At 41.5% G+C, this 14,697-nt stretch overlaps 1 protein-coding gene across 25 annotated transcripts in view; it reads right to left on the bottom strand.

The window, feature by feature from the left end:
• The window catches only part of rapgef6 (Rap guanine nucleotide exchange factor (GEF) 6), a 158,389-nt gene that overhangs the window by 124,222 nt on the left and 19,470 nt on the right, over window positions 1-14,697 (bottom strand). For 24 of the 25 annotated variants that reach the window (XM_079847102.1, XM_079847123.1, XM_079847111.1 and 21 more), the window contains exons 2-4: window positions 11,809-11,879; window positions 10,723-10,779; window positions 8,605-8,688 (exon numbers count right to left, since the gene is read on the bottom strand). In XM_079847102.1, the coding sequence (XP_079703228.1) occupies window positions 8,605-8,688; window positions 10,723-10,779; window positions 11,809-11,879 (212 nt within the window). Of the gene's footprint in view, window positions 1-5,444; window positions 5,475-8,604; window positions 8,689-10,722; window positions 10,780-11,808; window positions 11,880-14,697 lie in introns of those variants that run through there. The other variant, XM_079847120.1, reaches the window with a different exon arrangement.

Genomic DNA, 14,697 nt, shown 5'->3' with positions numbered 1-14,697 from the left:
TATCGGCTCAGTTCGTGACGAGAGTGTGTTCAGCGTCTCGTATCGGCTCAGTTCGTGAAGAGAGTGTGTTCAGCGTCTCGTATCGGATCAGTTCGTGACGCGAGTGTGTTCAGCGTCTAGTATCGGCTCAGTTCGTGATGAGAGTGTGTTCAGCGTCTCGTATCGGCTCAGTTCTTGATGAGAGTGTGTTCAGCGTCTCGTATCGGCTCAGTTCGTGACGCGAGTGTGTTCAGCGTCTCGTATCGGCTCAGTTCGTGACGAGAGTGTGTTCAGCGTCTCGTATCGGCTCAGTTCGTGAAGAGAGTGTGTTCAGCGTCTCGTATCGGCTCAGTTCGTGACGCGAGTGTGTTCAGCGTCTCGTATCGGCTCAGTTCGTGACGCGAGTGTGTTCAGCGTCTCGTATCGGCTCAGTTCGTGACGAGAGTGTGTTCAGCGTCTCGTATCGGCTCAGTTCGTGACGCGAGTGTGTTCAGCGTCTAGTATCGGCTCAGTTCGTGACGCGAGTGTGTTCAGCGTCTCGTATCGGCTCAGTTCGTGACGAGAGTGTGTTCAGCGTCTCGTATCGGCTCAGTTCGTGAAGAGAGTGCGTTCAGCGTCTCGTATCGGCTCAGTTCGTGACGCGAGTGCGTTCAGCGTCTCGTATCGGCTCAGTTCGTGACGAGAGTGTGTTCAGCGTCTCGTATCGGCTCAGTTCGTGACGAGAGTGTGTTCAGCGTCTCGTATCGGCTCAGTTCGTGAAGAGAGTGCGTTCAGCGTCTCGTATCGACTCAGTTCGTGACGCGAGTGCGTTCAGGGTCTCGTATCGGCTCAGTTCGTGAAGAGAGTGTGTTCAGCGTCTCGTATCGGCTCAGTTCGTGACGAGAGTGTGTTCAGCGTCTCGTATCGGCTCAGTTCGTGACGCGAGTGCGTTCAGGGTCTCGTATCGGCTCAGTTCGTGACGAGAGTGTGTTCAGCGTCTCGTATCGGCTCAGTTCGTGAAGAGAGTGCGTTCAGCGTCTCGTATCGACTCAGTTCGTGACGCGAGTGCGTTCAGGGTCTCGTATCGGCTCAGTTCGTGAAGAGAGTGTGTTCAGCGTCTCGTATCGACTCAGTTCGTGACGCGAGTGCGTTCAGGGTCTCGTATCGGCTCAGTTCGTGAAGAGAGTGTGTTCAGCGTCTCGTATCGGCTCAGTTCGTGACGAGAGTGCGTTCAGCGTCTCGTATCGGCTCAGTTCGTGACGCGAGTGCGTTCAGGGTCTCGTATCGGCTCAGTTCGTGAAGAGAGTGTGTTCAGCGTCTCGTATCGGCTCAGTTCGTGACAAGAGTGTGTTCAGCGTCTCGTATCGGCTCAGTTCGTGACAAGAGTGTGTTCAGCATCTGGTATCGGCTCAGTTCGTGACGCGAGTGTGTTCAGCGTCTCGTATCGGCTCAGTTCGTGATGCGAGTGTGTTCAGCGTCTCGTGTCGGCTCAGTTCGTGATGCGAGTGTGTTCAGCGTCTCGTATCGGCTCAGTTCGTGACGAGAGTGTGTTCAGCGTCTCGTATCGGCTCAGTTCGTGACGAGAGTGTGTTCAGCGTCTCGTATCGGCTCAGTTCGTGACGAGAGTGCGTTCAGCGTCTCGTATCGGCTCAGTTCGTGACGCGAGTGCGTTCAGGGTCTCGTATCGGCTCAGTTCGTGAAGAGAGTGTGTTCAGCGTCTCGTATCGGCTCAGTTCGTGACAAGAGTGTGTTCAGCGTCTCGTATCGGCTCAGTTCGTGACAAGAGTGTGTTCAGCATCTGGTATCGGCTCAGTTCGTGACGCGAGTGTGTTCAGCGTCTCGTATCGGCTCAGTTCGTGATGCGAGTGTGTTCAGCGTCTCGTGTCGGCTCAGTTCGTGATGCGAGTGTGTTCAGCGTCTCGTATCGGCTCAGTTCGTGATGCGAGTGTGTTCAGCGTCTCGTGTCGGCTCAGTTCGTGATGCGAGTGTGTTCAGCGTCTCGTGTCGGCTCAGTTCGTGATGAGAGTGTGTTCAGCGTCTCGTATCGGCTCAGTTCGTGACAAGAGTGTGTTCAGCGTCTCGTATCGGCTCAGTTCGTGACGCGAGTGTGTTCAGCGTCTCGTATCGGCTCAGTTCGTGACGCGAGTGTGTTCAGCGTCTCGTATCGGCTCACGTGAGGCGAGTGTGTTCAGCGTCTCGTATCGGCTCAGTTCGTGACGCGAGTGTGTTCAGCGTCTCGTATCGGCTCACGTGAGGCGAGTGTGTTCAGCGTCTCGTATCGGCTCAGTTCGTGACGCGAGTGTGTTCAGCGTCTCGTATCGGCTCAGTTCGTGACGAGAGTGTGTTCAGGGTCTCGTATCGGCTCAGTTCGTGACGCGAGTGTGTTCAGCGTCTCGTGTCGGCTCAGTTCGTGAAGAGAGTGTGTTCAGCGTCTCGTATCGGCTCAGTTCGTGACGCGAGTGTGTTCAGCGTCTCGTATCGGCTCAGTTCGTGACGAGAGTGTGTTCAGCGTCTCGTATCGGCTCAGTTCGTGACGTGAGTGTGTTCAGCGTCTCGTGTCGGCTCAGTTTGTGACGCGAGTGTGTTCAGCGTCTCGTATCGGCTCAGTTCGTGACGCGAGTGTGTTCAGCGTCTCGTATCGGCTCAGTTCGTGACGCGAGTGTGTTCAGCGTCTCGTATCGGCTCAGTTTGTGACGCGAGTGTGTTCAGCGTCTCGTATTGGCTCACGTGAGGCGAGTGTGTCCAGCGTCTCGTATCAGCTCAGTTCGTGACGCGAGTGTGTTCAGCGTCTCGTATCGGCTCAGTTTGTGACGCGAGTGTGTTCAGCGTCTCGTATCGGCTCAGTTTGTGACGCGAGTGTGTTCAGCGTCTCGTATCGGCTCAGTTTGTGACGCGAGTGTGTTCAGCGTCTCGTATCGGCTCAGTTTGTGACGCGAGTGTGTTCAGCGTCTCGTATCGGCTCAGTTTGTGACGCGAGTGTGTTCAGCGTCTCGTATCGGCTCAGTTCGTGACGCGAGTGTGTTCAGCGTCTCGTATCGGCTCAGTTCGTGACGAGAGTGTGTTCAGCGTCTCGTATCGGCTCAGTTCGTGACGTGAGTGTGTTCAGCGTCTCGTGTCGGCTCAGTTTGTGACGCGAGTGTGTTCAGCGTCTCGTATCGGCTCAGTTTGTGACGCGAGTGTGTTCAGCGTCTCGTATCGGCTCAGTTCGTGACGCGAGTGTGTTCAGCGTCTCGTATCGGCTCAGTTCGTGACGCGAGTGTGTTCAGCGTCTCGTATCGGCTCAGTTCGTGACGCGAGTGTGTTCAGCGTCTCGTATCGGCTCAGTTTGTGACGCGAGTGTGTTCAGCGTCTCGTATTGGCTCACGTGAGGCGAGTGTGTCCAGCGTCTCGTATCAGCTCAGTTCGTGACGCGAGTGTGTTCAGCGTCTCGTATCGGCTCAGTTTGTGACGCGAGTGTGTTCAGCGTCTCGTATCGGCTCAGTTTGTGACGCGAGTGTGTTCAGCGTCTCGTATCGGCTCAGTTCGTGACGCGAGTGTGTTCAGCGTCTCGTATCGGCTCAGTTCGTGACGCGAGTGTGTTCAGCGTCTCGTATCGGCTCAGTTTGTGACGCGAGTGTGTTCAGCGTCTCGTATTGGCTCACGTGAGGCGAGTGTGTCCAGCGTCTCGTATCAGCTCAGTTCGTGACGCGAGTGTGTTCAGCGTCTCGTATCGGCTCAGTTTGTGACGCGAGTGTGTTCAGCGTCTCATATCGGCTCAGTTTGTGACGCGAGTGTGTTCAGCGTCTCGTATCGGCTCAGTTTGTGACGCGAGTGTGTTCAGCGTCTCGTATCGGCTCAGTTCGTGACGCGAGTGTGTTCAGCGTCTCGTATCGGCTCAGTTCGTGACGCGAGTGTGTTCAGCGTCTCGTATCGGCTCACGTGAGGCGAGTGTGTTCAGCGTCTCGTATCGGCTCAGCACTTTTTACTAGTATTTAATACAGAGAAGAACTCTTTCAGGGTGTGTTCACACTCGTAGTTCGCTTCTTTTGGTTCTTTTAGCCCTGACCAAAAAAGAAAATATATCGAATATACAATATATTGAAATGGCTTGCAATAACTGTGGTCATGAACTAAAGACAAAGAGAAAATCACTCGCTGCTCTTGGCTGAATAACTTTTGTAGCTTTAATAAGAATCAGTATATATTTAATTCATACTGTGAAAACTATGCAGTGTTTTATTTTAACATTTTATTATACAGTTTCTGTTGTTAACCCTCTCAAAATATGAAATTCATTCAAACTGAATTAAGAAAACGTTCCTTAAAAATTAAATTAAAACATTAAAGGAGTCATGAAATGGAGAATCAAAATATCCTTTATATTTACACTTATGAACAATATAAACATACTGCAAGTTTCAGAAATGAAAGCTTTAGCATAAGTTCTGCCGGGAAGACTCAATTACTACGTCAACCTTCTATCCAATCATATTCTTATGCTCACTGTATAAAAGCTCGGTACACATGTTTGAGTTCGCAGATACTGAAGCGACGATTACCCCCATCCTCCCCACCACCACCAGGATGGTCCTGTCCATACCCCCCGGGGGGGGTCGGCTGCGCCCCTGCCTTTATCTTTAGGCAGGATTTGTAGATCCGATACTCTCGGATTATGCACTATGGACGGGGCCTACGCCAAATGACTTTGTAGATTATCAGCTTGCTGAGCTTTCAATAAATGTACGATTTGTTGGAATAATTCTCCCGAGTCTTTCTGGTAGAACTCAAACTAACTCCGCAGTTTAAAATATGAAAGCCTGGATTTGAAATCTGAGAATGGTGATGCTTTTTATCAACAACCAATCGTGAAAGTACAATGGGGCATTTAACTCTAAAAGCGAAATCTCATTGGCTGATGTCAATTTTAAAGGCCATTTTCTCAAAATGTTTTTTTCTCTCATACTCTGAGCCAGAAACCTCCACTTCAGCAGCTCTTACACACACCAAACATTCCAGTTGTATTCCTATCTATATTCTTAAGGTTTTTACAGAAGGGGTTTGTTCATATATCATTCAGATTCTGATTTATACAACATTTTATACCTAAAAACGAGGCGAAAATGGATTTTTTATGGCTGTTGACAGTTTTTTCTGATTAATAAAAAGAGATATCCAAAATCCCCTCTGTAAAAACCCTTGACTCTAATATGTCAACAAAATGAAACAAGAATTTTGAATCTGGCTTTATCCAATGTTCAGATTTCTCTTCTGGAAATATATGCAAATTAGTGCATATTTAATGAGATACTACCTAATTTGCATATTTAAACATAAATACTCTAAAAACTTGTAATACAAAAGATATTTGTCTTAATGTCAGTAATCAACTGGGGAAGTTTCATGCTGATATCTATTAGTTTTTTTTTTTTCCTGTTCACCTGGGGTGTCTGCCCTTCAGACACCAAGCGTATCATTGTGTGAGAGTTGCTAATAAAATCAGTACATACCCAGTTGTTTCGATTCCTTCTGCTGGGATCTGACTCACACACAGAGTTACCACAACACTTGCCATCTCGAGTATCAAAACACATGACATGCTGTAAATGACGTCAGCCAATCACAGCACTGGCCTTTTATTTCCACTTTTGCAAAGGTAACACCCCTCAAACTGAGTGTTTTCTTCAGAGAGTGAAAAAAACCCGATAATTTCCACAAATATAGGACTTTTTTTGGTCTGAAACTGCATTTCATGACCCCTTTAAATCACAAATATGCATAAATGCTCCAGTGTTGTCATGTTGGAGTGACTTGTTTAGCTCATACGAGCATTTACAGGTGGTTTTTAAGCATTACTGCTCGTGTTCAATAAATAGCTCCTATTCCAGCCGGAGTTAGCATGCTCATAGAAACTAACATGCTAACGCTGACTAGAGAAACGTAACTTTATAGACTGAACGAGCTTCCAGCTGTAGTTGGCGGATGATTGGTTGGCCGTTTCTACTAAATCTAGCACTAGATAACATGATTTCTTTTGTTGGTGTGAACAATTAGGAAGTCTCATACTGGAATGAGAAAAGAGAAATGAGAGGCATGTTGAGGAAGTGAGACTCCTGCTGTTTTAAACTCACACACACACACACACATCACTTGTATGACATCATTACATGCATGATTTCATTTGTCCACAAGTCAAGTCCCCTTCATTTATACAGCGCTTTAACAATATAGATGTTTCACAGCAGCTTTACAGTGATAACAGGAGATTACAGTAACAGAGAGTGTTCTGGCTTTACAGCAGATCTAGAATACAGTTATTGTCCAGATAAAGTTAGTTTTGATTGATTCACTTCCGTTGTAAAGATGACTAGTTATTACCTTAGGGGCCGCTAACACACACCGTTCTAACTGAAAACCCTTAATCCGGCTGCTCACCCGCACAACAACAGTGTTCGGTGCTCGAGAACGCAAACTATTTTTTGGGAAAAAAAACGTGATCATCTCTGTGTAAACTTCAAAAACATGAATCTGTGAGAGCGCTGACGGAGTGCACATGCGTATTACGTGTTTAGTCTATAGATTAGGGCTGTAATCAACCAAAGAAAATCTTGGTCGACTGAAGTCCTGAAATTTTCGACTAAAAATGACGTTAGGGAAAAAACGTTAAATTAATCAGCTGCGCACTGTGTGCAGTACTTGGTAGCCTTGTTGTCCGCCTACATGAATTATAAATAAACATAAAAAACTAGTAGGCTATTTGCAGTATATTAAATCGTTTTTAACCTAATTATTTTGCACTGAAATGAGTCTGACACACGAGTCTGTCGGCTCTGCAGCGCTGCATCACGTGCATCTGCGCAATATCATAGCCTATGATTTCCGCAAATAGTACTATGTTGTCAACTAGTGATATCATCACAAGAACTGTTGAGGAACATGCAACATAATTTAGACAATTGTTTTTGTCATATGTATTATAATAACTGATAGACACTATCATTTCAGCCGCTGTGTGCAGCTCGCACAGGCTGAACATAGGAGCTCAGCTTCGCGGCGAAATAATGTGCACAACTGAAAAATAAAGCATAGGCTCAAAACTAATACAAACCGTGGGCACAGCGCAAATTTGCATTCAACTTTTTTCCCGTTTTCTATTTAAAAAAATGCTGCCACACTGCCGATGTCTTTGTTGACATGGTAGAAGAGGACTGACTGACTATGAATTAAATGCTCTCACAATTAAAGGGGTCATATAATGGTACATGCACTTTTACAAGTTGATTGTACTGAAATGTGTGTTGGCAGTGCCTGTACACAACCATCATAAAATGATAAAAATCCATCCAGTGTTTTTTTTTAATCTTCTTATATGTTTCCTCCTGTCTCAAATCAAGCTGTTCGATATTGTTACGTCACAATATCGACGCCCCTCCCACGATGGCTGATTGACAGCAGCGTTTCAAACACAGACCCGCCCTCTCGCCCTCGTGAGCGAGCTGTCAATCATAGCACGCGCCGACCGGCGCATTCATTGTTGATAGCTGGAGCACTGAGTAGAATGGCGTCTAACGATTGTGGTGTTCTTGGGTGTAATAACGAACACAGCAGTCATATTGATGATGTTTCTAAATCCGTACAGCTGAAGACGCAGTGGCTGAGTTTGTTTTCGAAGGGAATATTCCCCACGATCAACGTCAATGCTTTCATGTTTGCGCGAATCATTTCACCAGACTGCTTTACAAATGAGGGTCAGTATAAAGCTGGTTTTGCTAAGAAGCTGCTCCTGAAAAAAGGATCAGTACCAACTATTCGTGTTCCTGCTGCACCTCCAGAAGAACTGAAGTGAGTGTAACGTTTATTAACCTTTATATTAATATTTATATTCATCTTTGCAAATAGTTTGCACGCTTCAAGATGAATGTGGCTATTTTTACACTCAGGTACATTACGGCATGTTTTCTATGTACGACGTTATCAATATAATTCATAATCCCACATAATGAACGACGCGTTATGGTTATTGTCAGAGAATGTCCGTAGACGGGCTCTGGTTATTGTGTTATTGTGTTACGGTGTACGCACAGAACAGAGGGGCGGGGTGAGCAAAGCTCATTATCATTTAAAGACACATGCACTGAAACGGCGTGCTGAAAACAGAGCTGTTTTTGACCAGGTAAAATTAGTGTTTTTTTACAATACTAATGAGAATTTTTAATTAAAGTATATTACAAACTTTTAATTTAGACCCTAAAGAATCATATTAGCTTGTACAAAAATGACATTATATGACCCCTTTAAATAAATCATATTCAGCAAACCTTCTAGTAGCCTACTTTCTTCAGTCTGTCTCTCTTCTCCGGTGAGTTGGGCTAATCCAAAAGAAGTGAAAACAAGCGGGGTGTTCTGAAGACAGACTGTTACCTGTGAAACAGCGGTGCTCTGAAAACACCCCCATTAGCAATTAGTGCTTTCCACCTGATGAAATGAACGCGGCAAAACTGATGAAATGAACGCGGCAAAAAATCGAATTTTGGTCAAGCCAGAACGTATCGACCAATAATCGACTGGGAGATTACAGCCCTACTATAGATATGCACATTTGAATATATATGAGTGCAGGTGTGTAGTCTTTCTCTACACACACACACACACACACGGCGCAGTACATACCAGCATCGGGCCAGATACATGTGCTCCTTCACCAGCACTGATCCCGAGAGCAGGACGAACCAGCACACGGAGATGCTGTCAGCGCTGGAACACAAACAGGATATGACATCAGCATCGTGACATCATCGGAATACATCCCAGTCATATGAAGGACCCCCGACACGACGACTTATTTTAGTATCATTGATATACAGTGTTGTGTGTAACTCATCACATGTAACTGGAGTTATGTAATCCGATTACTTTCTCAAGTAACTAGTGAAGTAACACGTTACTTTTAAAAATTTACAATAAAATATTACTTTTTCAAATAAGTAACACATTTATTGACTGACAGCTCTCCTGTCCTCATGTTGAGACAAATCGAAGTGCAGAGGCATTGTGAGTGTGTGTGTGTGTGTGTTTGTGTGTGTGTGTGTGTGTGTGTGTGTGTGTGTGTGTGTGTGTGTGTGTGTGTGTGTGTGTACTTGTACAACTATCTTTGTGAGGACCAGTTTGAGTTTTACACCACTGGAGTGAGGACTAAGAGAGTAAAGTGAGGACATGTTGGCCAGTCCTCAGTCTCTGAGAGCCTTTAAAGGCTGTTTGAGGGTCAAGACTTGGTTTTAGGGATCAGGTTATAATGAGGTCAAGGGTCGGTTTAGGGTCAGGGGTCGGGTTAGGCACTTAGTTGTGATGGGTAAGGTTAGGGGAACAAGAAAATGTGTGTGTGTGTGTGTGTGTGTGTGTGTGTGTGTGTGTGTGTGTGTGTGTGTGTGTGTGTGTGTGTGTAAACATGATGGTTATTGTAGTTCTAGACTAAATGTGAGCATTGACTAATCTCACTTGCACACAAAAAGATTCAGTAATTCTCAAAATTAATAAAATCAGTGAAATGCAGAATCAGAATACTATACGCAATCCTCCAATAACTGAATAATGTGAATATGTTAAAGAAAACATACATTTTTATGCATTTAATCTCACTTTATTGACCAATGTACTTGCTTCTGACCTTTGATGATTCAGTTAAACCATAAGCAAAAATTACTATAGATTTTTATATTGGTGAAGTAAGTATTAAAGGAGAACTCCGGTCAATTTTAACATTGAGCTCATTTTTTTGTACATTTGGAGTGCTGTCAATACATCGGTGTTGCCTACACCGTGTTATCCTCTTTTTAAAATTTGCACCCTGTTGACTTCAATGGGGCAAGTTTTAAACCTGCTTTTAGCTGTACCTGTATTTATTTCCTGTTTTCGGTCGAAGTCCACAGTAGTCGATTGTCGAGTTCACGCGCGTGATAAACCTATGCACGTGAACTCGACAATCAACTACTGTGGACTTCGACCGAAAACAGGAAGAAAATACAGGTATGAGCGCTGGCTGAAATAACTGAAACACTTTTGGTGTGAAAGGGCCTTTACATTTACCCAAAAATATAACTTTTTTGTTATAAAAAAAAAAGCCAGCCCAGGTGTAAAAAAAGTGACGCAAAAGTAACATAACGCATTACATTTCTAAAAAAGTAACTAAGTAACACAATCAGTTTGTATGGCGAGCTCGTACTGCGTGACATACATGCAACACTTGTTAATGTCTACTTTTAAATAAATGAATTCAAGTGCGTGCGTTTGAGCTTTGATGAGGCTATGTGTTTTATATCGGCAATTAGGCTTATATGATTTATGGGTCATTAATATAAACGCACGATTAGTCGACTAAACGGTTAATTGAACGACTACTAGACGACTAGAAAAACTGTCGAGGGCAGTCCTATTAAATACTCACAGATGTTTATGGACGTGGCAATAATAATCCTTTCAGTTATAATTTGATATCTTGTTTTATTTATATCAGATATACATTATGTAGATAACTATAATATCTTCTCCCACTTCTCTGGTCACTTACATTTATGTATTTCGGGAGAAATGGATGAATTTACATGTTATAGATTGACTAACATGATCATTATAAAGGTGTTTAAACGACAAAACACATTCACTTACATGTATTTGACAATCATATCTGTGTATAACTATAATCTAGTTCATGATATAGTAAGAAAATAAGAAAAAGGAAATAAAAGCGATACATCCGTCATAACTTGTCATAACATGCAGAGATGTACTTACTAGAAGAGAACGTGGTTTGCATCATAGCGCTCATATCTGGCCGTCATGCACATGGACCTGTGACACACACACACACACACACACACAGTGCAAAAGTGTTTGTCTTTTCTTAAAAAATTAATACTTTTATTCAGCAAGGACACGTTTTTTTTAATCCCTTATAATTTTTTTTTAAAAACACCAAAATCTATTTAAAATACATGTATTTCATACTAAGTATACTTCAAATCCATTAACATATTTATTGACATATGACTTAAGACTTACTGATTATAAATTATAATTAAACTTTATTTGGAGTATTTTTTTAGTGCACAATGCACATGTCTTAATATTAAGGCTAAAATGTGTTTTAATATCACTATTATAATTTCTGTATAATATCAGTCTTTATATGCAAGATATTTAAAGTGTACCTAAAGTATACTTGCAATAGTTCCACTTTAACACAATCAAGTACACTTAAGTACATCTTTAGTTGGACCTCAGCACTAATTCTGCACAATTAAAGTACAAAATTAGTTTAGTACAATTCAGCAGACTTGAAGTATACCAATTTAGTAAAACTGAAGGGTATTTAAGTACATAAATATGTATATTTAGTATACTTAGCACAAAATAAATGTATTTAAAATACATTTTAGTATCTATATTTTTCACTAGGGATGACATGTACAATCTTACAAAAGCTTTCCATTTCAAATAAATGCTTTCTCTTCATCAAAGAATCCTGAGGAAACTGTTTGATGTTTCCACACAGATATAAACCAGCACAGCTGTTTTCAACACTGATAATAATCATAAATGTGTCTTGATCATCAAATCCTCATATTAGAGTGATTTCTGAAGGATCATGTGACACTGAAGACTGGAGTAATGATGCTGAAAATTCAGCTTTGATCACAGGAATAAATTACACTTTACTATATATTCACATAGACAACAGCTGATTTACACTGTAATAATATTTCCCTGTTTTACTGTAATTTGGATCAAATAAATGCAGCTCTGGTGAGCAGAAGAGACTTTACAAAGTCAAAAACAACCAGTTTTGGCAGGTATTGTGTGTGTTCTGCGGAGTCTCACCTGAGCTGGTGTTCTCTGAGGTGAGACAGCACGTCCATGTGGTACAGGTGAGCGTAGATGGTGTTCAGGTCCTACACACACACACACACACACACACACACACACACAGATCTGATCAGCATCACTCAGGACTAAAGATCTGTTCACACTGTGATTGGCCGATAGCGACTGGTGTTTCAATGTTTAAAGTCCAAAAATGATGCATTTTACTCAAAACATTAATAGTTCTGTTGTGAAGATCATTGTTACACACTGGAAACCAGTAGATAGCATTAAATCTGCTCCAGTGGGAATTCATCGGGCTCTGCTTATAGTTTCCCATCTTGGTGTTTTGTTGTAAATTATGCAAACCACTAATTATTAAGCAAGAGGTTGAAGATGTGGTGCAGTTATTGAAGGTTAAACTATATAAACATCTGTATATTAGCATGCATTTCTATCAACATATTAAAATGTCCTTTAATTGGTGTTTACATCCTCTTCAATTTTCCATCTCCATCTGTAACTGCACAACTAATTAACTCTGGAAAACAGACACCCAGAGGAGAAAAGAGTCGTATAGATTATAATCAAAGACTTTATTTTAGATCAAGAATATTCCGCATAATGTGTATTTAATGTGGTTATGATCATGATATTCTACAGGCAGATTTTCTGCAGATAGTAATGAAATACATCTTTTCAAATACAAACTAAATGCTTTTAACCAAATAAAATAAATCACATCAGGTTGTATTGATTTATTAATCTCTTCTTCATTTTAAAACTCTTATCAGTACTCAGGTTTCAACGTTGTACAGTGAAATATCATTTCGCTAAAGTTTCAATATGACTCAAACTGGAAACAAAACTGGAAAAAAAAAAAATCACAGAAAGAAACGTGTGTTATATTCCTTTTATATATCATGTGATGTTTGGCACAAAACCTTTAGAATCGAAATCAAATCAAATCATGAAATGTGTGTCGATGTCCAGCTCTAAAAAGCACTGAATTAAGAAAGCAGACTAGATATGCTATGCTCTGCGAGATCTAGGGTTGGGAATTCTGGAATCGGATACTTGTTATGAAATCAAAATTTTCGATTCCTCTTATCAATTCCTTTGTGAGTATTTCAATATGACTTTAAACTTTAGACTGTTTTCTGTGCTGCACACACATCCAAAGTGATTTTAAAACATTCAAACGCGCATGGCGTGTGTTACTGTATTGTGCAGCTCTTAAAGTGACAGCAGCCTAATATTCCTGCTGCTGTAACACTGATCAAACAACAGAAAACAGAGCAAATTCACTCGTTCTTCACTGAATAACTTTCGTAACTATATTAGTAATGTATATTTTAATTATAAACTGCAGTGTTATTTTACATTTGATTAGTTTCTGTACCTGAAAATCTTAAAACACTTCATTTCAATCGAATCTTTGTTCAGTTGTGTCTATTTGTTGCGATTGCTAATTTTTTTTATTTGTTCTATTTTAAAAACTGAGTGTTTACTTGTCTTTAATAATGATTGAAATCTATATTAGTTCGGCTAGTTGTTTCTCTATGGTGTTTTTAAACCACAGGCAAATGCTATTTGTGTAAGTGTTCTTTAGCCTGTTGATTTTGCTCATGATATTCAACTACAATAAATGTTTTGCAATAAGACTAAATGTGAATGATATCTAGGCTAAGTTTTTGTTGTTTTTTATCTTAATTTAGGAAACAATAAGAAGAATAATCGAAATCAGAATCGTCAAAATTCAAACGATACCCGACCCTAGCTAGATCTGAGGCTGAACTCACTTTATCAACACCACAGCTAACTATCCTAGCGCTCGTGTCACAGCTTTGTGGATCTGAGTTTAAAAGTGCAGCATGGGGTTTTGACTGATGAACTCTTCATCAACTCATGACTGAACAGAGCCGCTGTTCTCCACTACAAAACATCCATTCAGAGACGAGCAAACACACATCTCAGCAGAAAACAACACGCTATAATTTCATTCATTTACTCTTTAAAACACTTACGTTGAGCTCAACTGATACTTCAGCTTTAACCATTATAATCGACCCAGCTGCATAATGAATCTCATTTTCTTCACGCAAATAGAAATCTTTGATGCAACGTGAGCAGATCTAAATATAATGCTGTAATCAACATTTCACTGTAATTGTGTGTCGTAACAGATTTAGTTTCACTGTGTGCATATCTTCAGTTTGGGGCATTTCATACACAAAAGAAATATATTTTCAGAGTATATTTTGGAATATATGCAAATATTTGAAATTGGCCCAATAAATATATTTCACACTTAACATATATATATATATATTTCAATGTATTTTTTTCTGTATGGGTCCCCAAAAGTGTCAAAAATATATGGCATATATTCCAAATACATTGAAATATATTGTGAAATATAACAAAAATATATGATGTTAAGTGTGAAATATATTTATTGGGCCAATTTCAAATATTTGCATATATTCCAAAATATACTCTGAAAATATATTTCAAATATATTTCTTTTGCGTATGGGCGACCCACTTAATCTCAGAAACACTCTCTCTCTCTCTCTCTCTCTCTCTCTCTCTCTCTCTGTGTGTGTGTGTGTGTGTGTGTGTGTGTGTGTGTGTGTGTGTGTGTGTGTGTGTGTGTGTGTGTGTGTGTGTGTGTGTGTGTGTGTGTGTGTGTGTGTGTGTGTGTGTGTGTGTTAATTTAAGTGTCTTGAACTGTTTGCCCTGAATATGTTACACTGTCTGTCCCTGTTGTTAAATGCCTGTATAATCAATGGGATGTTTAATTAGATTACTTCTACTTATTGAATGACAATAAAGCTCAATTTGAATTTAACAGAGAGAGAGATGGAGAAAACATTTGTAAAATGTATGTTTGCTACTGAAATAA

This window comes from Squalius cephalus (assembly GCF_949319135.1).
Source record: "Squalius cephalus genome assembly, chromosome: 17".
In the NCBI taxonomy this organism is placed as follows: domain Eukaryota; kingdom Metazoa; phylum Chordata; class Actinopteri; order Cypriniformes; family Leuciscidae; genus Squalius; species Squalius cephalus.
Note: the sequence above shows the minus strand (reverse complement) of the source record. Positions and strands in the feature narration are given on the sequence as shown.